At 24.9% G+C, this 23,511-nt stretch overlaps 4 protein-coding genes across 5 annotated transcripts in view; 2 read left to right on the plus strand and 2 right to left on the minus strand.

The window, feature by feature from the left end:
• The window catches only part of LOC126899563 (putative serine protease K12H4.7), a 156,470-nt gene that overhangs the window by 9,630 nt on the left and 123,329 nt on the right, over positions 1 to 23,511 (plus strand). The window lies entirely within an intron of this gene.
• LOC126899584 (phosphorylated adapter RNA export protein) lies at positions 3,122 to 14,952 on the minus strand. The gene is made up of 6 exons (XM_050674627.1): positions 14,723 to 14,952; positions 14,044 to 14,091; positions 12,729 to 12,928; positions 12,098 to 12,189; positions 5,637 to 5,835; positions 3,122 to 3,259 (listed from the first exon to the last, which is right to left on the minus strand). The coding sequence occupies exons 1-6, from the start codon at positions 14,860 to 14,862 to the stop codon at positions 3,183 to 3,185; spliced, it is 756 nt and encodes a 251-aa protein (XP_050530584.1). The 5' UTR covers positions 14,863 to 14,952; the 3' UTR covers positions 3,122 to 3,182.
• On the plus strand, positions 14,978 to 20,620 carry LOC126899580 (ATP synthase mitochondrial F1 complex assembly factor 2). Of its 2 annotated transcripts, XM_050674620.1 has the most exons (8): positions 14,988 to 15,084; positions 15,156 to 15,364; positions 16,103 to 16,239; positions 17,346 to 17,530; positions 17,626 to 17,736; positions 19,678 to 19,858; positions 20,099 to 20,214; positions 20,292 to 20,620. In XM_050674620.1, the coding sequence occupies exons 3-8, from the start codon at positions 16,125 to 16,127 to the stop codon at positions 20,457 to 20,459; spliced, it is 876 nt and encodes a 291-aa protein (XP_050530577.1). In that variant the 5' UTR covers positions 14,988 to 15,084; positions 15,156 to 15,364; positions 16,103 to 16,124; the 3' UTR covers positions 20,460 to 20,620. The 2 variants fall into 2 exon arrangements, with proteins under 2 accessions (XP_050530576.1, XP_050530577.1); XM_050674619.1 differs by lacking the exon at positions 15,156 to 15,364 and having other exon boundaries at positions 14,978 to 15,084.
• Positions 20,609 to 23,130, minus strand: LOC126899578 (CCR4-NOT transcription complex subunit 9). The gene is made up of 5 exons (XM_050674618.1): positions 22,730 to 23,130; positions 22,309 to 22,624; positions 22,005 to 22,199; positions 21,852 to 21,943; positions 20,609 to 20,956 (listed from the first exon to the last, which is right to left on the minus strand). Exons 1-5 carry the CDS (start codon positions 22,858 to 22,860, stop codon positions 20,779 to 20,781), a joined length of 912 nt encoding a protein of 303 aa, XP_050530575.1. The 5' UTR covers positions 22,861 to 23,130; the 3' UTR covers positions 20,609 to 20,778.

Below are 23,511 nucleotides of genomic sequence, written 5' to 3' on the forward strand. Positions count from 1 at the left end.
AAAAATACCTTCTCAGCTTCGCATCGAAGCTAAAATTAAATAAAATTTCAATGAAAAATAATTACAAAGAGTTAAAATCATAAATAACCTTACATTATGTCATAAAATGCAATTAACGTGCATAACAATAACAGTTTAATTATGTGCATCATACATTCATGTAATAATTATTAAAGATATAAAATACCACGTATATTTCAACCAATAGAAGCACTCAAAATTTACGCTATCTATCAGCATAATCGCCTGCGTCCAGTGCATCGTTTCCCTGCGTCCATTCATGATAAAAATTGGACTGCCAAAATTGTGTACGGCGTGGTCTATCTATGTGTATTTAATCTATGCAAGAAGTTTACAAGATCAATAGAAATTGGTATAATTAACTTCAACGATAGTATTATCACAGATAAGATAAAACCAGATGATGAACGTTTATTCAAGACGTGTAATTTTCATAAATATAAGCAAACCAAAACATGCTTCAGATCAGTATCGCCACTCAAAAAAAAAAGTCTTTATGAAAAATCATTATTTTTCAATTATGCTTTACTGATTTTTATTTCATGTTATGATGTCGTTGTAGCGCGCCAAATTTAACAACACTTTCCAGTTTTGTTTCTCCTTAGCGAAAATAGAGTACAAGTACGAATATTCATTTTATATTTGAAATTTATTTATTGTTAATTTTTGCACCAGTTTTTTTAGTTAGTTTATTTTTAAAATATGAACAATAAAAAAAGTATTTCATACCGCAAATGTGGTGTGAAATTCTGTAAAACTGACCATATTTTGAAGTTAATAATGATTTAATAGAAAAGAAATACCAATCGGTAATCATCTATTTTAGCTTCGATGCAAAGCTAAATAAGTATTCATTTTACACAAGTGTGAAACTACAATTTTTGATCCATCAACTTCTTACCACTAACATATTTCGGTTACCAATTAATCATACAGTATCACGCTTTTTCTTTTTCTTTACCAATTCAGTGGTCGTATACACAACAAAGAATTGACGCCTGGTAGGATCATATATATATATACTTACTATCATATACACCGCCATACCAACTCAGAAAATTGAGGGCCACCACTGCATTTCTCCACTTAGTAATTATTACAATGTGTAAAATTCAATCAGCTTTTTAATAGTATAATCAAATTGCCTGGACTCGTCTCGGATCATCTTTAAAATTCCAAATTACTGTCGACGTATAATGACAACTATGCGCGCCAAGTCACATACATCACCGTACCAACTCGGCATATTAAGGGCGACAACCGCATTACTCCACTTAGTAATTTTATAAGCTTTTTGAATATGTATAGAAAATACCTGGATTCGTCTCGGAACATTGTCTAGATCGCAAATTACTGTGGGCAGATTGGTGCGTTTATACACTACGAACTGTTATTACCGTAGTATATCCTTATTCTTTTAAGTTACTCTGACATATTTCACCACTTAGCTTTTGATGTTAAATTATAGAAAATTTTCTATACATATTCAGAACTCTTATAAAATTTTCTATAATTTAACATCAAAGCTAAGTAGTGAAATATGTCGGTGTAACTGAAATGAATTTGTCTCAACTATGCCGCGACCCCACTGTGCTACCTTTTTTTGTTAATATGGTTATGCTCCAACTAATCGTTCAATAATTGTCATTGTAAAATACTTTAAATTTATAAAAAATGTATTTATTTTTTTCTATCAAAAGAATATTTTTAAACAAATATCCCAGATGCATATTACTATTCCGCACACGAAATAAAATTTTTAGCGATTACAATCTTCTCATTGGCTATACAAGCTCTGTGATAACAATATTATATTTAGTGCTTGTTTAGAAATATTTTGTTATTTTTAAACATAAACATAGATAATAGATAAACAAGTATATATATTCATAATATAAAGAAATATTAATGTAATAGAAATATTTTAAATTCAAAAAAATTTTTTAGGGGTTTTGTTACCCAATGCTAATACTGATATGAGATATTTGTCTTCGACAGTAACAGCTCAAAAGTTAACTCTCACTTCTTTAAAAAATTTAAATACTATTCCTTGATGTTTGCAAAATTTACTATGCATACCATCTTTGCAAGAACATACTCCTATATTAGGTTCTGCAGAATACATTGTATGTTTATTCATTTGAATTATAGCTTCGATGCAATGCTGAGAAGGTATTGGTTTTACTATGTGTCTGTTACCACTTTTTCTAAGCTCTCACCGAACCGATTTCTTTAAACGATACGTCAAAAGATCAAAAGTCATATCTAGTCGAAGACATAACCCTCAAAAATTGAAAAAATTTGCCTCGTTCCCGTAAATGGGGGAAATCTCCAAAAAAATTACAAATTTAAAAATCGCTAATTTTCGAAATTATTTCTACTTAAAATTGCCATAACTTTTTTAAAAATAATTAAATCAATATAATGTCAGAGAAAATGCAATTAGCACTCTCAAAAATGTCATTCTATTAAGTACTTCGCAGAAAAAAAATATAAATAAAAGATTGCTTGGTAGTTAAATATATTAATCAATTCTTTAGTTCTTCATAATATTCATACTCTCTCCACCAGAATTATTTTATAATCTTTATCTAACACAGTTATTTATTCAATTATTTTTTTTATCAGAGCACAAATATTATTTTATAATTTTATTATTATTCAATATTCAGTATTTATAAGAAATGAGGTGTAATATTTATAAAAAATAAAAATCTCAATAAATTAAAAAAAAATTATAAATATGAATAGTAAAATTACACCATAGTAAAATTCATACCTCTTAACCATATACCAAATATCAATTATTAAATATAACCATTTATAAGAATAATTTTTTAACTTGAAAGAATTTTTTTTTTATTTTATAGTGACAAATTGAGTTTAATTGTTCTCTTTTATTACAATTTTACTTTGATTTATTATTCAAATAAATTTAAATTATTACCCCAAAAGTATCAGTATCATATACTGTTTACATACTATTTTATAGAGCATAAAAAATATTGGAAATGAGTGTTTAAATTTAATTCAAAAAGACTTTTAAAAAATTCAATTTAAAGAATGACTACTTAGTCAAAAATTATAATGAAATAATTAATAAAGTATTGAAATATTTAAATTTATTTATGTGTGTTGCTATACAACACACAATATAAAATTTATAAATCAGAATGTTCAAAATTAAATGTATTATTTTGCACGCCAAAAGTGTCACCATTTGAAATATTCACATTTTCTGTTAACAAATTAAAAATATTATTATTGTTATATATGATTTATAAGTTATAGTGTATTACATATACAGTAATATAAAAAAAACGAAATATTTTGCTTAGAAAAACCTAAGCAAGTTAATAATTCAGTAATATTAAAAATAAAGCAAGATAAACAAGACATTAAAATTTTTATTTGATTTTTACACAAATAAAAGAAAAGTTCTTAAAATCAGGTAAGTTTTATTTATACTAGTATTAGTTAACACCTTTTTTACATTTTTTGCTTTTATACGAATAATATTTAAGATAGAGCTGTGAAACTTCACTGATAGCTTCAAACATATATAGGATTTAATGTAAAATATTTATTTTATCTTAATTTATTAATAAAAATATAAAAATAAATTATGTGTCAACTTTCTTAAACTTAACTGTTGTATCAACTTATCTAGTAAGTTTATACAATACTTGAGTTTTTGAACTAAAATTTTAGTTAAATTTACAGAATATTTTGTTATATTAATTAATGGGATAATTTTTTAAATATTTTAAAACTTTTAATAAAAAACTAAAAACTATTTAGTTTAAGTAATATTATTTTTTGTGAATTAAGTCTTTAAATGATATTGTTAAAGCTAACATTTAATAAATATCAGATTTTAAGACTATACTTAACCTAAAATTAAGGTTTAAAGACTAAACTATGCTTAAACATATGTTTTTGGAGACCAATTAACGTGTGTCAATTTGTAAAATTTTTGAAATCAAATTTAATCTATTATCTGCATTAGATATTCCTATATTCTATAAATTTTAAAAGTCTTGGCAAAATATAAATAAAAAAAATTATTTAAGCGGAATGGATGATAATGTTGTTTTAGAAAAATTAAAAATAATAAAAGATAATAATTTGAAATTTAGTGTTTTGATCACTAACAACAATACCAATCACGAGATAACATAAGGATTTTTTAGAACTGGTTATAATATTTTTTAGAGAATCACCACTGAATAAGATTTATTTTAAACATCTTAAGCCTATTCATCATGCTTGTTCGATGACCAAGAAGTTTTATTAAGAAATCAATTTGTATTATTAATCAAATAATTTAACAATATTCATTTGATGTGTATTTTTATTTTAAGTGTATATATTAAATAATGGTTTAGTTCACCTAATGCTGTGTTAGATGCAAATGCAAATTTAGATTTACAATTTATAAAAAGTATGATTAAATATGAAACAATAGATTTCTATAGTAGTTTTAAAATAAATATCCGGTCACTTATGGTACTTAGAATCAGAAACAGCAGCATTTGAATTATTTGATAACTTGTCTGAATATACCTAGATAACTACACAAATGTGTAGTTGTAAATTGTAAATTAATTAGCAGAGAGGGGTGTGAAACTCATAAAAGAATATTATAGTATTTTAACAAAAGATGAAGCACAAAAACAATACCTATTACAGATTGTTACAGAATATCGGTGTTGTATTCCTGGCTAAAATACAAACACTTAATATCAAGACATATAAAAACAAAAAATTGTTTAATACTTAGTTCATTTTAATATGTTATTTTATTTATAAAGTAGTTTTTTGTATTTTATTAATTTGTAAGACTGAATTTTTTTTGTTTACTATAATTTTATAAATTATTCAATGTACCTTGTGAATAATAAATAGTAGAAAAATTTAATTTAAAACAACTTTTATGTGTACATTTTTTTTCTGTGATGTGTGGTTTATAAAATTAACTAAATTAATTGTTTCAACAGTAAAAATAGAACATTTTCATATTCATTTTTTTTTTTTTGCTAAATAACAATTTTTTGAAAATTTTCATAGACATTTTTAATAGAAAAATATTGTATATACAAAAAAGTCTTTATTAACTTTTTTGTAAAAGTTAATGTTTTTGAGATGAACAAAAAAATTACCTTTAGGGTATTATTCTTAACTCTCTTGGGTCACGTCTTAGAATTGACCGATTGTCACCAATTACTGCACAATTTTTTTTTTGAGTATTCGAATAATTTTAGGGTTTGTACTTGTAAATATTATAAAAAAAAATCTACCAACGTAGCTTATGGTCACCCTAATATGAAACTACAATACATTTTAAAAACTTAATTTATATTTTATATTGTTTGTACGCTAAATTACTATAAAATACAAACATTTGCTGAAAAGCATAAAGATAGTCAATTTTTTTTGTTTTTGATCTTTACTAAAATACTTCATAATTTAAATATACAATTTAAAATTTAACTTTTATCTAATATAATAAATCTATATATTAATATCAAAATATTTTAGAAATCATATTAAAGAAATTATATATTCAAATAACAATACTCATTATATAAAATTTAATGAATATTAATAAATACCTTCTACTGTATTTTTAGCATTTAATTTTTGTAGTTTAAGTTTCTTAATTTTCCTTTTAACTTTTTCTCTTTTTTTCTTTTTTTTTAATTCTTCATCCTGACAACCAAATAATTCTTTTTTTGCTAACTTTGGAATACTAGAATCTTCTTTAATGAGGTTAAAGAAAATTCCACCTGATGTTCGTCTTCTTCCGCCATTCTAAAGTATAGGATTAAATATAAAATATTTTATACATTATTTATATTTTTTTAAATATAAAATTTATTTATAAACTATGAATTAAAATTTAAAATATTAATAATGAGACTGGATATAATTTTTAAATATATTAAGTTATTCAGTAGATAGTAGTATGAGATTGGTTAAAAGGGACCATCAATGTTTTTTATAGTGAGGTCACTTGCACCTTAGTTATCTTTGAGATTATAGCATAGACACATGTTTAGGGCAGAAAAGAGTGCTTTGCTGTCCTTGACTGGTGTAATTTATTAAAATTGGCCAGTTAAACAGTGAACTGTTTAAATGTTTATTTATCATAGAAAATGAAAATCTACTTAGAATTAAAGAGTAAATTATGATACTTTATTGTACATATAAAATTTTTAACAGATTTTATAAGATAGGTTTTTAAGTTAAACCGCTTTAAATCCTTATATGGAAAAAGGGATAGACACAAAAAAATATTTCATAACTTATAAGTTAAAAAATAAGTACTACCCCATAAATCCAAAACAAACTTTTAAAATTATTACTATTTTAAAAGAAATGTTGAGGTAAACAATAAATCAACCATACTGTATTTATACACAATGACTACCCTAATTTATATATATATAATTTAGGTCCAAATATAAAAAATGGCTAAGTTAGATACTGTGCATCTTAAAATGCTCTTATAAATATTATGTATGAAAGTATTAAGTAAAGTTTTATAATAAAGAGTGAAATAGATATAACTGACAAATCATAACTTTGATATAATTAAAATTTCAATTCATTTTATCCTTAAATGAATTTTTGCATTCTTAGATATGTTAAAAGCATATTTTTATTATTTATCTTTAATAATAAAATAAATAACTTTTTTTTTTAATTTTTTCAAAATTTCAAAATAGCCTTTTTTAGAAAAAATGTTGATAACAATTTTAGAATAAGTACTTTATGGATTAGAATCATTTTAATATATAGTGTCGGTAGGTACAGCTTGTACTGGTATATATTTGTTGTACATTCTAATTGAGAAGTGATATTTTTAAAAATAGATTTTTTTTTAACAATACAGGGATTCCTACCCTTCTTACATGCCCAAATCAAATGGATATTGCTGTTAACATTACCATTTTTTCTCCCTCTTTCTTGTGGTCGTTGTCATAGTCTGTCCTTGACTGCACTCATGGGAGTAATCATTTTCCCATTATTATCTCCCATACGAATTTTCCCACTACCTCACCCTCATTCTCTTACTTATCTATTAACAGATTTATTTATTTGAAAGCTGATTGGCCATCTTTTCAAAATTACATAGCCATTTTCACCGTTAATTTCTCCTCCTCCTCTCACATTGAGGACTACAACTGGTTTGTGTCTACAATTATTAGATCTGTTAATTTGTCCGTTCCTTTAATTAAAAAAAATAAAAAGTCATTTCCCTCCTCTCCTATATGGTGGTCTCTCTCCTCCTACTATTAATGAGCACACTAAAGCTTTTAAAAAATATAGATCTTTGGGTCTATTAAGTGACTTTTTGAATACCAAAGGATACGTGACTATGCTGACGATATTGCCCTTTTCTCTCCTCATATATCCATTTACAATGCCCTCAACTTCATTAATAACTCACTTGCCGCCCTCTCTAACTCTATTCAAATACATTATTTTGAGACTGCCCCATTGAAAAACCAGCTAATAATTTTTACTAGAAATCACTTAGCATCCGTTTACCTCATAATTACTCTTGATGGGATAACCATCCCCCCTCTGATTGTATCACTTATTTAGGTCTCAAACTGGATCCTAAGCTGAGATGGCTTCCATATTTCTATTCCATTCTCTTGACAGCTGTCAAATTTCTTACATTTTATTACCGGTATTGTATTATACTGGGGCTCTCATCCCTCCTCATTTTTAAATCTGTTATCTGTGCTAAAATTGAATACGGCTTTTTTTTATTTTCTTCAGCTTTCTATACCCATAGATAAAACTAAATTCCTTTTTAGCCGCATGCTTGCACAACATTCTTGATGATCTAAAGTCTACCCTAAGCCATAGTATTTTTGTTGAGTGCTCCTCCCCCCCCTAGAAATCTGCTGTTGCTTGTTTGCTAATAAATTTCTCCTAAAATCTTTCTCTACCCCATACTATCATATCTACTCTTTATACTCTGAATTAAGTAATTGTTGGCGCTAGGTGCCTAAATCGCTGCCAATTTTGGCCTCAGTGAGCTCTTCAAAGTCCTCCATGATGTGTCGCATTTACAAGTCATACTCCAAATTACCTTTATTTGATTGTCTTCTATCTGCCCTTACACTAGCTCCCATAGTATATACTTTAACATATTTTCTCAGCTTCCCTCCTTCAATCCTCCGTTCTCTTCCTGTCACTTCTGTTAATAATCTCTTTAAAGATATATTTCATCTAATTTTCCAACTAAATGCTTGATATTCACTGATGGTTCTGTAACAACTAACTCGGCGGATTGTTTTTCTTTATTCCTGAACTCAATATTTCATACTGAGCTGTACTCCATCCTTCTTCTTTTACCTTGGAATGCCTTGCCATCGTTCATGCTCTCATTTTTATATCTTCTACTTCAATTAATGAATTTGCTATTTTTTCTGATTCTCTATCTTGCCTACTTGCCATCACATCTAATCCATTTTCTCCATACATTCTTATTATTAGATCACTCATCTCCTTGATTTGATCCCCCAGAATAAATCTATTTTATTTCACTGGGTGCCGGGTCATGCCAGAATATTAGGTAACGAAACAGCTGACCGTCTTGCTACTTCTACCTCCCCCTTCTTTACTTCTTTTAATCATAACATTCCCGCTTCTGACATTTTTCGCCTCTTTCGACAGACAGTTTTTCAAGCCTGACAGGACAGTTGGGCTACAATAAAATTGAAAACGGTATGTTGGTATCACTCGATATCTCCTTCCAATATTCATTTTCCATGGTTTCATAACCTTGACTTATCCAGAAATATCATTACTCAGTATTCAAGACTCGGGAGGTTAGGTCATAATCTTCTTCCTTACCATGCATTCCATCTTTCTTTAAATTACATTCCCTTCTGTCCCCTACATGATAGTGAAGCTCTATGCGATTTTTTCCCTTCTTTTTAATTGTCCTGCCTTAATTAACAGCACAAATAAACTATTTAGCCTCTTAGCCACCCACAATATTAATCCCCCTTCTATAGGTAATACTCTTAATTCCTGTTCTTCCATTATAATTATAACTATCATATCTTTCCTGAGAAGTTCTGGCTTTGTCATTTAATCTTTAATTATTCTATTTATTTTTTTTTCTCTTTTTCCATTATCTCAAATAAAAAAATTGGCTATTTAAGCTAACTCAAATTAAATAATTACTTTTTCGACTTTAAAAAAAATAAAACCCAGCACAGTGGGGTCGTGGCATAGTTGGGTCCAGTATAGATGATATCTGACAGTGATTAAAATCACCATCATAAAAAACGCTTCAATGCAAATCTGTAGATAGTGTTAAATTAAAAAAAAAAAATTTGTCAAAAAGTAGGTCAAATGACCAAATGAGAGCTGAGAAAATAAATGATAGCTACAAAAAAAAAAAAACCACATAGTAAAATAATATTATTATGAATTTCTTCTCACGAGAGGAAACTACAGTAATGGAATCCTTGATATTTATTGAAGTTATTGAATCTAAATGAGATAATAATCAAATGATTTAAACATTGTTTTCTAACTCAAAAAGAATTAAGAAAAAATTCAGTGCCACAGGCGTGAAAGACCCAAGTGTTACCGTTTCAGAAACCGTACGTCGCATTTGTCACTTAATAAAAATGGAAATTTAGCTAGTTCAAATTTTAAAGTTATTTTTCTCGACTTCAAAGAAACAAAAAAATTTTAATATGTTTAACTTTTTATACTATGTCAATTAGATTGATATAATATTTATGAAAATCAGTGTAATCCCCTTATAATAAAATAAAATACAAAACCAAGAATTTTAACACAATAATAGCATATTTTTAAATACGGTACCTATTTTCACCATGTTTTCTCCTAATAAGATATTTTAAAATAAAATAAAATACAAAACCTAGAATTTTAATAGAAAAATAGCATATTTTTGAATACGGTAGCCATTTGCGCATAGAAGATAGGTCGTCGGGACAAATTTTTTTTTTTTCATTTTATAGTACATAAAATAAGTTTTAATTTGATATATGTTTTTTTATTTTAAATCCCCCCCTATGAGCAGAATAAGTGTTAGATTTTCAAAAACATGATATCAAATGAAAGGGAAATATCTAAGGTTTTAGTATAAAAAAAAATTATATTGATTTGTTTATTTTTGAAAAAGTTATAGAAGTTATAAGAAAAAAAATTGAAAAAAAATGACAAAATTTACCGATTTTTAAATTTGTAATTTTTTTGGATACTTCCCCCATTTGCGGGAAACGAGGGAAAAATTTTCAATTTTTAAGGGTATTGTCTTCAACTAGATACGATTTGTGATCTTTTGACGTATTGTTGAAAGATATCTGTCCAGTGAGAGCTGAGGAAAAATGGCAACAAACATAAAAAAAACAAATCATGGTAAAAATAATACCTTTTCAGCTTCACATCGAAGCTAAAATATCAATTTATTAATTTTTAAGTTTGTACATAAAAGCTCTATTAACAATTATTTTAATAATGTTTAATTTCTCTCTACTTTTGAATATACTAATAGTTATTGTCGCATTTGTTGTAGCATTATAACATAGTAATATTATTTTTATACTTATTACTTTATTTTAGCTTCGATGCAAAGCTATAAAATAAAAAAAAAATTTGTCCCGACACCTTATCTACTATGTGCAAATTGCTGTCGAAATTAAAAAAAAAATGTAATATTTGCGATAAAAATCACCTTCTATAAGGATGTTTTTTGTACTTAAAACTGCCATAACTTTTTCAAATATTAACAAATCAAAATAATATTTTTTTATACTAAAACCTTAGATATTTCCCTTTCATTTGATATCATTTTTTTGAAAATCTAACACTTATTCTGGTCATAGGGGGGAATTTAAAATAGCAACTTTTTTACAAAAACTAACTTTTTCAACTTAATTTTTGAAAATGTTCCTGAAATACTGGGTCCTTTAAACATATATCAAATTAAAGCTTATTTTATGTACTATAAAATGAAAAAAAAAAATTTTGTCCCGACGACCTATCTTCTATGCGCAAATGGCTACCGTATTCAAAAATATGCTATTTTTCTATTAAAATTCTAGGTTTTGTATTTTATACTCATTTGATTTTTATCTCATTTAGATTCAATAACTTCAATAAATATCAAGGATTCCATTACTGTAGTCTCCTCTCGTGAGAAGAAATTCATATTAATATTATTTTACTATGTGGTTTTTTTTTTTTGTAGCTATCATTTATTTTCTCAGCTCTCATTTGGTCATTTGACCTACTTTTTGACAAATTTTTTTTTTTTAATTTAACACTATCTACAGATTTGCATTGAAGCGTTTTTTATGATGGTGATTTTAATCACTGTCAGATATCATCTATACTGGACCCAACTATGCCACGACCCCACTATGCTGGGTTTTTTTTTTAATAATTGTTGAGCTAGTTATTATTTTAATGAAGGCTATAAAAAAGAAAAACATTTTTTTCAATTGAATAAATCTAATGATATAAAAATAATTTGAGGTTGACATTTGAAAATTAATTTTTCATGAAAATCAGATCAATAAAGAACCGTTATGCAAGTTTTAAAATACAGAATAGAATTAAAATAAAATAATAATTAGCTATAATACTTTTTCGAAGGCGTTATTCATCGTTTATTATATAATTATAGTTATTATTTAACATAATTAATATTAAAAAAGTTTTTAATATTATAAATAATTAAATAACTAACTAATTATTATATTCCTTTGGTAAAAATGGTACAAAATTCCAAAATTTAAGTTTTCGTTTTTTTTTTTAAACTATAATAAATATATATTTACTATAGTTATATATCCCAACCAGATAGAAAATTTAATAAAATTTCTGTATTGATTAGGAATTGATAATAAAAATGAGCTTGTCATAAATTTACAAGATTTAGAATAAAGATTTATTTCTTCTTTTTTAACTATTCTCATGCTAATATCAAATTTATTGATCTACTATATTATATTTAAATATTTGTATTATATATATATAATAATAATAAATAAACAAAGCATACTACCTTTATTAACTGGCCACCATTAGCTTCAATTAAACGTGTCTTTTCATACTTTTCTAATAATAGATTTTTTTCAATTTTTGATAGTAATGATGCTTTAATAACAGTATATAATATATTAATATGTTAATATAATAATTATATAGTATATATATATATATATATATTAATTAGGGAAAGTGATTTAATTGTTATTAATCAAATAAAACCTTTAATTTTTAAATATATTCAATATTTCAAACTTATTGACCAATAAGTTTGGCTAATAAAATTTAATAATTAAAATGTATACCTAATTAAATTTTGGAGAAATATCATTAAATTAAAAAAGGATAGTAGAAATTGGGACCACAATTCAAAACAACAAAAACTCAAATTTTACAGTAAAATTATTTAAAGAAGAATTTTCATGTAAGCTCCAATGTAAAGTTCAACTTTAAAAACATCTACATTTTGAATATAAATTAGCTATATTGAATTGGTTTTATAAACTTCAAATTTTAAATAATGAATTACAATTTAGAAATTAAAACCCAAAATCTAAATTTTTCATTAATGCAGTTTTGAAATGGGATATTGAAATTATATTCTTAAAAAAATAATATTTAATGTAGTTATACTCCAGTAAACTTACACATTAATGTCTTATTTGTTTCATGTAAATTTTTGCACAATTCATCTAAAAATTGGTCAATAGTCTTATTCTCACATTCAATTAGAGGTAATATCCTTGGTTTTAGTTTATTATCAATGCTACATCTTATTCTACTTAATTCTTTACATTGATTAATTTTTCTCTTTTTATCATGGAAACTATTTAAATTAGATTGATCCCTATAAAGTGTTATAAATTAAAATAAGAATATTTTACCGTAAAATCAATTGTTAAAAAATATATATACATTATCAAAAATTTGATGAGTTTTGGACTTCTTTGGCGGTTTTATTCTAACCAATAAAAGAAAAACGATTTTAACAAAATTTGAGATGACTGTTTAACTATTGAATATAAACATGTGACAACTTAAATTCAAAGTTTAAATTTGACTGTTTTTTTTTTTTTAATTCACTTACTATTTTTAATAGCTTACGAATATTAAAAAAATGTTTGTAATAAAAAATATAAGAAATTGTACATTTTACAAAAAATAATTGTTAATTTTTTGTTCAAAACCAATATTCTGCTCAAAAAGCAAAATATTTAGAAATATAAGTTTAAGTCTCAAAATTCAAATTACACAAATTAATAATTTTTTTCATGCATATGAATTTATTATAAAAAATTTGTTATGATAATAAATTAAATATTTATTTTATTTAAAATATTTTAAATCTTGTTGCAATATTTTTATGCAATACTTTAAGTGAACCATTTAAGACATAAAATGATAGTAACACTATAAAATTTTTAAAATTAATCATTTTATAAAAAAAAGTATAATACTAATAATGAAATAAACTTTATTTGTTATTAAATATAAATATTTTTTTAAAAGTGTTTTACCAATACAAAAATTTTAACATTTTTTTCAGGAGAGCAAAAATAAACTCAAAAATTAAATTTGGTTTAATGCATATTGACAGTTTATAAGTGTAAAAATATACTTCAAATAAAATAAATAGAAAACATCCTTTTCTATACTTATATAGACTAGGTTAGATAGATTTTTCAATAGGGATACTACTATTCCTAAATTGTAATATCCTCTTTTGGGAGTTTTTTTTACTTTAAATATTGGATTAACACATCCAATGAAGGATAATTTAGTGAATTATTAGTTTTCGGAATAATGTTACAAAATTAATAAAAATTAAAATTAATGTGACAATTAATTTTAAAACAAACCACAATATAAAACAAAATTTGTATTTTGAAATTTTTTGCACTCCACTGTTAAACAAATATATATATATTTAACAACATTACATCAAATGTTACTAATACATACATTAATGACTCATTAGCAGTGTACAATTTTCTTTTTTTTTCATTTTCTCTGTAACAAAAATTGAGTTATCAATAACAAATTTTTGGTAAGTTAAATCTGTAAATATTTATTTAGATATTACTTGTAATAAATCACTCATTAAAGCTCATTTTCAATTTTACCTAATTCTTTGTTCTTTATTTTATTTTCAATACACTCTAAAGAAAAGTTTATTAATGTTCCAAGAATATTATTCTAATGCTTTCTCCTATTGTTGTTGATGATCATACTACTCTCTTTCTAAGACTATAAAATATCTTTATCTCATATTAAATATTACTGATGTATGTCTAATATTCACCAATGTATATATAACTACAAATTGAGTGAATTTTTTGTCTTTCATTCCTTATTTTCATATTTCTTTTTCTACAAACTTACTAATTTTCTTTGTTCCTTACAGCATAATGCTCGTTTATAATTATATCTATTTAAATATATTTACAATGATATTAACATGATTTTTTAATTCTCAATTCTACCTACAGACCATTACTTCCTTCACATTTTGTTAGAACTTTAAAATTTTAAAATGTATGTAAACACATCTATCTACACAGCTCAATAATATTTTCTAAAATAATTATTTTTTTTATTTTTTTAAGCCTAAAAATAATTATAATAATGCAATTATGTTTACTTGGGAATATAATTAGGGTTATCCATGTCTGTATAATTTTTTTTCTTTTCAGTAACTTCAAGATTGTTAATGAAACCTATTTCTAATTGTTCACCAACAATTTGATCTCTCCATAAACATCCTATTTGATTTCTAGTCATTTTAATAACTGTGATTAATTTTTATAGAAATAATAAAAAACGAACTATTTGATATGTTAATACTTTTAAAAAAAATACTAAATAAAATGAAAGATACCATAAGATAAGGCCGCTAAACTGTTATCAGTTGCCCAGCTTCCACGATTATAATGTGCAAAATAACATTTAATAATATCTAAATATCCTTAATTTTACATTATTTTTTAACTTAATAAATATTAGGTGAGTACTAGCAAGCATTGTGCGATTTAATAACAGGATCAATGAATAAAGTTTGATTATTTATTTCCAAGTTTCTGATAAGAGAGAAATCGAAAGCAGTAAGAACAGTTATGGAAATTAATGTTGATGGAAGAAGAGGTAGAGGAAGACGAAAAAAGGGATGGAGGGATATTATTGAATGCAATATGAGGATGACTGATGTGAGCGTAGATGATGTGGAAGATTGTGTCAAGTGGAAGTTTAGGATAAGGGTGGTCAACCCAAAGTAGTTGGGATTAAGGTGAGGAAATAGAACAAGAAATGTTTATTTCATTTATTGTAATGCTTTATTTATTCTTGTACAATATTATAATGTCTAAGAATCATGACATGCTCGCCAAGCCTCCACAAAATTCCAATTTTACTTCTCGCCAAGTCACATGAAGTTTATAAACATCTTTAAAAAAATATATTTTTTGAGAATGGAAAATTAAATTTGATCTTCTTCCATAAATTATAGTTCAACTTGCCAAAGCTGGGCAAGCTAGTAATTTTTTCTAACTTGTGAAGTTAAGTTATAAGTTACTTTAAAAAATTAATTTTTTAATCTATGTTAAATTAGTTTGTAGAAACGTTTGCTTTTTATATAAAAGGTATTTTTCTTTTTTTTTTTAAAGTAATTATAAAATCAAAGTGCATCATAAAAACCCACTTAAATATATATATTTTTAAGTCAATTTGAATATTTAAAGATGTATTATTTCTTATGTATATTTGATGTTTTTTACTTATAAATCACTATCTTAAGTTTTTAAATTTGAATATCATGATTAAATAAAGATAGCAACTAAAAACTTATTATTTTTTTTTTTTTGGTTGTATCAGTTCTGTTGTTAAATTGTTATTAATGATGATTGTTTTTTATACTAACACTTAAACTTTGAGGATAGTGCACCTCATCATATAAACAACTCAAGATACGTACTAATCCTTATATACTTTTGGTAAACTTTTATTTAATTACATTATTGTTTTTTAGAAAAAAACCTGGCACAAATAAAATGTTTCAAATATTACACTTAATTCGACCTGTACTAAGAAATTCATTGAAGAAGAAATTCAATTTTGCTAATGATCTTTTTAATTCTAATATTTTTTTAAGGAATTACGCCATAGGTAAACCATATTTTTAATATTCTGCTCTTAATAAACTAGTATTATACAGTTACATTTGTTTGATATTTAAAGATCTACTTGATCTTTTGAACAAGATATACTTCGCGAGAGCTCCAGGCCCTCTTGTATTTTAAGAGCTCCCTGACTATTTAAATTTGTTAATGATAGTAGAGCTATTTTGAATATTTGTTACTGTTCATAATAATGTTAATTTAATTTTAAAGACTTTTTTTGCTAAAAATTTTTTGAAATTATGGGCAAAACTTTTTTTTCGAGCGTGTCAGTTCTAAGAGTCCGTCTCCCAGGAAAAATTTTTGAATTTAATATTTTCATAAAATCTTAAAAATGCTAAGAAATTTTAAGTCATATAAAAATTCAATGAGACTAAAAAAGCTTAAATCCAATTTATTTGTTTTATAAATGTAGACATTTATTAAAAAATCATATGTGTTTTTTACATAAAGACTTTAATTAAAAACATGGACTAGTAATATGTCCCATTGTATAACTTTGAAACTAATGAACAAAAATGACTGAAAACAAAAAAATGCAAAGAAAATGATATAAACTTAAAAAAACATATATATGCTTTTTAAGCCCATTAAGGGCATAAGTGGTTTCTCTAAAGAAAGAGATATCTTAACCATTGATACTTCAAGATGGGTGGCTAGTTCGTCTCCAGGGAAGGAATCATGGCAACTCCAATTATCAAACTGACCTATCGTTTAGTAAATGAAACCGAGTAAACAAGTTTCAAATCTGAGGTAATGTACATTAAGTACTGCCATATAACAGAATCGGACACATCATCCCTCATAAATAACATATAATTAAAACATATATTTGTCCTTTATGTATTACTACACCATTCATTAGAAAGTTGTTGAGTACACACCTCAAATGTTTCTGGCATAGTTCATCTATCTTACAATAAATGCATATTGCATTCAAATAAATTAATAAAATTGAAACAACACTTAGAAATGGTTTCAAGATGAAAATGAATAAGTTTCAATAATAAGGACCCTATATATATTTAATTTTTACGAGTTTGCTTGAATTTCTTTTATTTTTAGTAAATTGAATTAAAATAATTCTTTATCTAGGTAAATTTTACAAAACTACAAATATTGTTGAAAATAATGGGTCATATGGAGTATTATTAGATAATAGCAAATTAAAGACACCCTTGGGTAAAGAAATGATAATAAATAGCAAAGCCTTAGCACTTGCTGTTGCTGAAGAATGGAATTTACAAGAAAAATCTATACAAACTGATTCAATGCATTTGGTATTTATACATTTTATAAATTTTGTTTTAAATTTTTTTTTATGCTGTTATTAAAAATCATTTTAAGGTAGAAATTTAATTTATAATTTTTTCAGACAAAATTATGTTATTTGTCAGTAGATAATCCTAATGAACATTGTGAAAAAGATATTGCACAACAAATACTGTCTTATTTAGAAACAGATACTGTCTTCTTTATTTCAGATGTAATGTATCGCTAATATGTTTTTATTAATCAATATTTTTAAGAAATGGGATAGTTTTATTATTACTGACGTTCCAACCATTGACATAAAATAGTTAAATTTTTTTGACAGGCTAAATCTTTTTCTCTGCTCTCACCGAATCAATTTCTTTCAACAATGTGTCAATCCTACTATGCTACCATTTTAGTTTCCAATTTATATTGAAATAACTTCTTGACAACTGCACAAAAATATTCATCAGAATAAATTTTATTAAAGATATTTAAAAATATATATATATAATGAGTTTAAGTTATTATGAGCAAAATTGGTTTTCATAACATTTAGGACATTTGTGTTACCAGTAAAGTATATGTATTTTTTTTTTTTTTTTTAAATATTCAATCATTAATTAAGGTACTATATGTGGGGAAATAAAAATCGTATAAAAATTTTAGGCGGATATAATAGTTGTATTTAAATTATACTAACTATTTGAATAATGTTTATATCAAAATAACATTTTTAGTGGTAATATTTGAAACAAGTACATCAGCATATTTTTGGAAAGTCTTACTAAAGTACTGATAGGGGGCATAACCATATTATATTCTTTTATTTTCAATTTTATACAATTTTAAATTAGTCAATTTTGTAATATTTTGAATAGTAATGGAATACTTACATCATTTCAAATTAAAGCTTGTTAAATGTAATATATGACTAAAATAAGAAAAACTTTCTAGTCACTTATTCTATATAAGTAATCAAACTCTAAAGTCAAAAAATATATAATTTTTTATAGAAATGTTAATTTTTGTTTTTAATGTTTCAAATATGTAGCTAAGGGTTTACAACTGTGATTTTAATACTTTCAGATAGTTCATTAGAAATACTAATTTGAAAAATATTATTTTACTGGATTTCTATTGTATTTAAATTTTTATAAATAGTATAGTAAAAAACAAGTAGTTTCAAAAATAGATATAATAAATAAAATTTTATTTTATTCAAAAATAAAAAAATTGAATATGAAAAAAAAAATTGAATTTCAAAATTATGAATTAATGATTTAGTTAACAAAGTTACTTCATTATTTAAATTGTTAGTACAAAATAAATCAACATGCTTGAATTAGTATAATTAATTTTCATTTATTCTGTCTGTTGAAAATACTTTAACAACTAATGATCAAACTTATTTCAATGTTTTCAAAAGGAATTTCCCATAGTTTTAATTTATTATAGCAATTTAATAAAATTAATTAAAATCAATTTATTATTTAATTTTCTAAACCTGTTATTTGTACAATATAATCAATAAAAATATTTAAAATTAAATTATTACATCATTGTTGTTTCTACTTGTGTATTAAAACATAAAAATTAAGTTTTTTAATAATTGGATAGTTAAAAATAAAAATTGTGGCTTTCGTTTATACTGAGTGGTTTATTTTACTAAAGCCGCTAATCAAAATGTTGATAACTGAAAAGTAATGTTGATAATTATATATATTTTCTTCTTTTAGTTACATGTTTTGTCAATTTATTAATAATGAAGTATTTTTTATATTTGTTACTTATACCAAATAATGGGGTCAACTTTAATTTTTCAAATGTAACATACATCATTAACTAGGTTATTTATTAAATAATAATTTAATTTGAAATGAGCGATTGGTAACAAAATTTAGACCAATATTTCATAAGTTCTCATCATATTTGTACCCTTATGGTAAGCCGAGTATGGAAGAGTATAGCTGAGCAATGTGTAGTGATAAAAGTAGCAGCTCCCTTGCCTCATTTTTACTTTTGAATAAATAAGTGTTTCATGATAAAAGTGTAACCTAGTATATCATTTTTTTTTTTGTGAACTTGATCTTATTAGTTTTTACTCTTTAATTTATTTACTTTTTTCTAATAAAGTTATATTAAATTTGTTATTATTAAATCAATTAATTAGAATGACAAGGACCTAGAAAAACTCTTAAATGAAAAGTGGCTTCCCATAATCAATAACTTTAATAAATATTTTGAAACTAATTTAAAACCTTCAAAAGGAATATACATTAATTGTCTTGATGCTTACACCAAAAAAATGGTAGAAAAATATCTTCTATCACTTGGTTTTCCAGCCTTACATGGTAATTGAAATTTAATTTTATACTAATAAGATTACTTTTAGTTATTTAAGTAATTAATTCTATCTAAAGTTTATTTAACTTTGATAAAATTTTTAATTATATTATTTAATTTCGTATTTTATAATAAAAAAAAAAAACAATAATCAAATATTTTATAAAATATTAGTTCAATGTTTTGAGATAAATTTTTTATTTCAATTTTAATTAATTTAAACAAAAATGTAAATATTTTACATATAGGCGTGTTACAAGCTGTTGAAACATTAAAATCATTAATTTTAACAATCTGTTGTTTACATCAAGATATTACTGTAAATGATGCAGTTTTACTATCAAAGTTAGAAGAAGAATACCAAGTGAATATAAATAAATTTTAATTACATGCTTTATTTATCAAAAATTACAATTTGAATATATTATGTTATGTATATAGTGTACAAAATGGGGAAGAGTGGATTGGATTAAAGATTACTCAGATACTGATTCAGTAATAAGATTATCAGCTGCTATGTTATTTATTTATTATACACTTAATCCAAAACATAAACCAATGGCTAAAAAAGACATTTATCCTCAAATACAACAGTCTTTGAAACAATAGGATATAAAATTTACTACAAATTATTTAAGCATTAGGCCTTAAACTACTATTATAACAATAATGAAATATCATGATATTTTTAATTTATCATTATTACATTATTGGTATATTTGTGAAATAAATTTTGCTACACAAATAAACTAAAAACATAACAGGTCAGACTTTGGTTACTTTTTATTTTAATTACTGAAATACCTCCACCCATGTATCATACAAAGGTCTAGAAATAAGTACATTGTCATTTATTATTCATTATTTAATTGATATGATTATCAAAACATATCAAATTTTCATTTAGAGATTAATACATTTGGTATGATTATGGTTTAACAAGTGAAGGCACACCAGGTGACACATCAATTGGCAAAGCAGAATCCAAATTCTTTTTAAGTAGTATTAACCATGCAGCAATTGTTTGGTCTCTTGCAAGGCAGTCGGTAAATGTAGACATGTCTTTTAGTTGATCAGGTAAGCATTGTCGCAGAGCTTCTCGAGCCCTAAAAAATTATAAAATGAATAACCATATATCAGAAATTTAGTCCTGGGGATAAACCATAGGTTAATAAATAAGTTTTAAAATATATTTGTTTTCACTACATTAGATCAAATAGTTTTTTAATATTTAGTTTAGAGCCCTGACTTAGGGTTGTATGCTATGAAATAGCATCTATTTCATGAAAAATGAGATTTTTGTGACAGTAGCATACATAAAATATTTTCAAAGGCTGTTTTTTATGTAGGATGGTATGGCCGAGTCGGTAATGCGGCAATGCTTGACACGCACTGTCTCTGGTTTGAAACTCGGTCACAGGTGGCTTCATTTACCAAACGAGAGATCATTTTAGTAATTGGAGTCGCCATCCCATTCTCCAGCAACGGACTAACCACCCATCCCAGAGTATAATGGTTAAGAAACCTCCTCCATTGGGGGAACACGCTATGGCCTTTAATGGGCTAATAAAAGCGTAAAAAAAAAAAAGTGTTTTTATGTTTTAATGTAAAAAAAATAAAACAAGAATTCTATCAATAGATTATGAACTACAATAACGCTAAACATAACAAATAAAATGATAATTCTAAAAAATAGAAAACTACTTATCCATTAAATATTATAAAACAATAATTTTTCAAATTTCAATCTGCTATAAACACTTAAGTTCAAAAATGAAATAAAACAATTGTTTGAGAGAGACATCTTTAAGTACATCACTGTTTTGTAATGTAAACTAGGCAAATTATAATTGTTTTTAAGTAACAACGAAGTATATATAAGAAACTTCCATATCTCAACCTCTTAACTTCAAGGTTTCTCTTTATTTAAATTATAGTAGAATAACGTAATAATTAGTAAATATGTAAATTTTTATACTTCTAAATTATATTATATTATACCTAGGATTTTCCGAAAGTCTTACATAACAACCCACAACATGTCTAAGAAGTCTGGTTGAAGGTTCTCTCTCTAAGGCCAAGACCATTTTACCCTAAAATTATTATATTTTATTTGTATTTAATTGATAAAAAAAAAAATACTAGAATACTAACTAATATTAAAGCAACATGAGAAAATCGATCATAAGTTTGACAAATATAACTCAAACCATTGTCATCCATAAGAATTTTTTGCAAAATGAAAGTAGAAAGTGTTTTTGTTAATTCAAAACCAGTTTCCATGATCCGCAAACATAATGGAATAATTTCAGTAGTAAGCAAGAAAGTAATAACTTCTTGTTCTTCAGTCTAAAACATAATAATTAATGTTAAGTCTAAGATAATTTTTACTCATAAATAAAAAATTTATAAGTTATAAATAATACAGAGAAAGGATTTTATTTTGATAAAAATTTACTTTCACTAATGCTCCAATAACCCCTAAGCTTGTAAGTCTTAGGTGTTCAAAGTTTCTACATTTGTTACCATTATGTAAAAATGGATACATGTAAAGAGGTATTTGTGCTTTAAGGAACTGAGAACGAGTTTGGGGATGAGCACCAACACATTGTAGAAGTGCAAGTGCATTACATAGACGTGTAACTTGCTGCAAAGACATTGTAGGTGGATTAACAAACTGATAGGTAGAAACAATTTCAAATAATAATGCAGCAATAGTTCCAGTTGTATGCCATAAAAGTGGGCCGAGATCATGGATGATATCACGACGAGAACTGGAAGATAGATTAAATATACAATATTTAATAATTTTATAAGCATTCAATACTGAGAGTTTAATTTAATTTTTATCTCTCCATATGATATACACAATTTCATACCTAAGTTCAGAAAGAGAATTTTCTCTTGTATCTGCATTGCAGAGTTCTACAATCCATTGGTACACTTTTTCGCGATCATATCCAGGTTGACTGAGTTGTTGGGACAACTGTATCGAGTCCATTTTGAACATCGGTAATTTTCTTGTCACAAAAACAAAATTGAATATGTGTATTTTATTTGAAATTATAATTTAATAAATTAACATAAAAAACCAAGCAATAAATTTAAAATGAAATAAAAAAAATTACAAAATTAACTCTAAATACACAAATATATGTAAAATTTAAAATACATTAACAATAATGGTAGAAATCTAATTTAGGTAATTTAAAATATATAAATAAGACACAGCATTAAAACGAATAGTAAACTTTAACACCGACGATAATACATAGTTTAAAATAATATTTAATTATATTTCAAATTGTTAATTAATTGTATACGTTATCTTTGAAACAATGATGTTGACATGATAATAATGGATAAAAACAGTGTGCCACATTAAGTAATAATAAAATATCTATCGACTCTTCTATTGGAAAAACCCTTAAAACTTTACGTTCCGTTGCGAATTCATTTTGTTTCTAAACTTAAAAAAACTTTAATTTTTTCCCCTCTTTAATAAATAAATTAATTGGTAACTTAGTATCTATAAAAAAAATTACGTCAATAATATTACAATAATTTTTTTGTTAAAATTTACAATACATTTTAATGATGTGTCTTATTTATATATTTTAAACTAGGGTTCACATAACTAGGGATCCACCCAAGACTAGTG

Source organism: Daktulosphaira vitifoliae, unplaced genomic scaffold (genome assembly GCF_025091365.1).
Source record: "Daktulosphaira vitifoliae isolate Bord-2020 unplaced genomic scaffold, ASM2509136v1 Scaffold_2, whole genome shotgun sequence".
NCBI classification, from domain to species: domain Eukaryota; kingdom Metazoa; phylum Arthropoda; class Insecta; order Hemiptera; family Phylloxeridae; genus Daktulosphaira; species Daktulosphaira vitifoliae.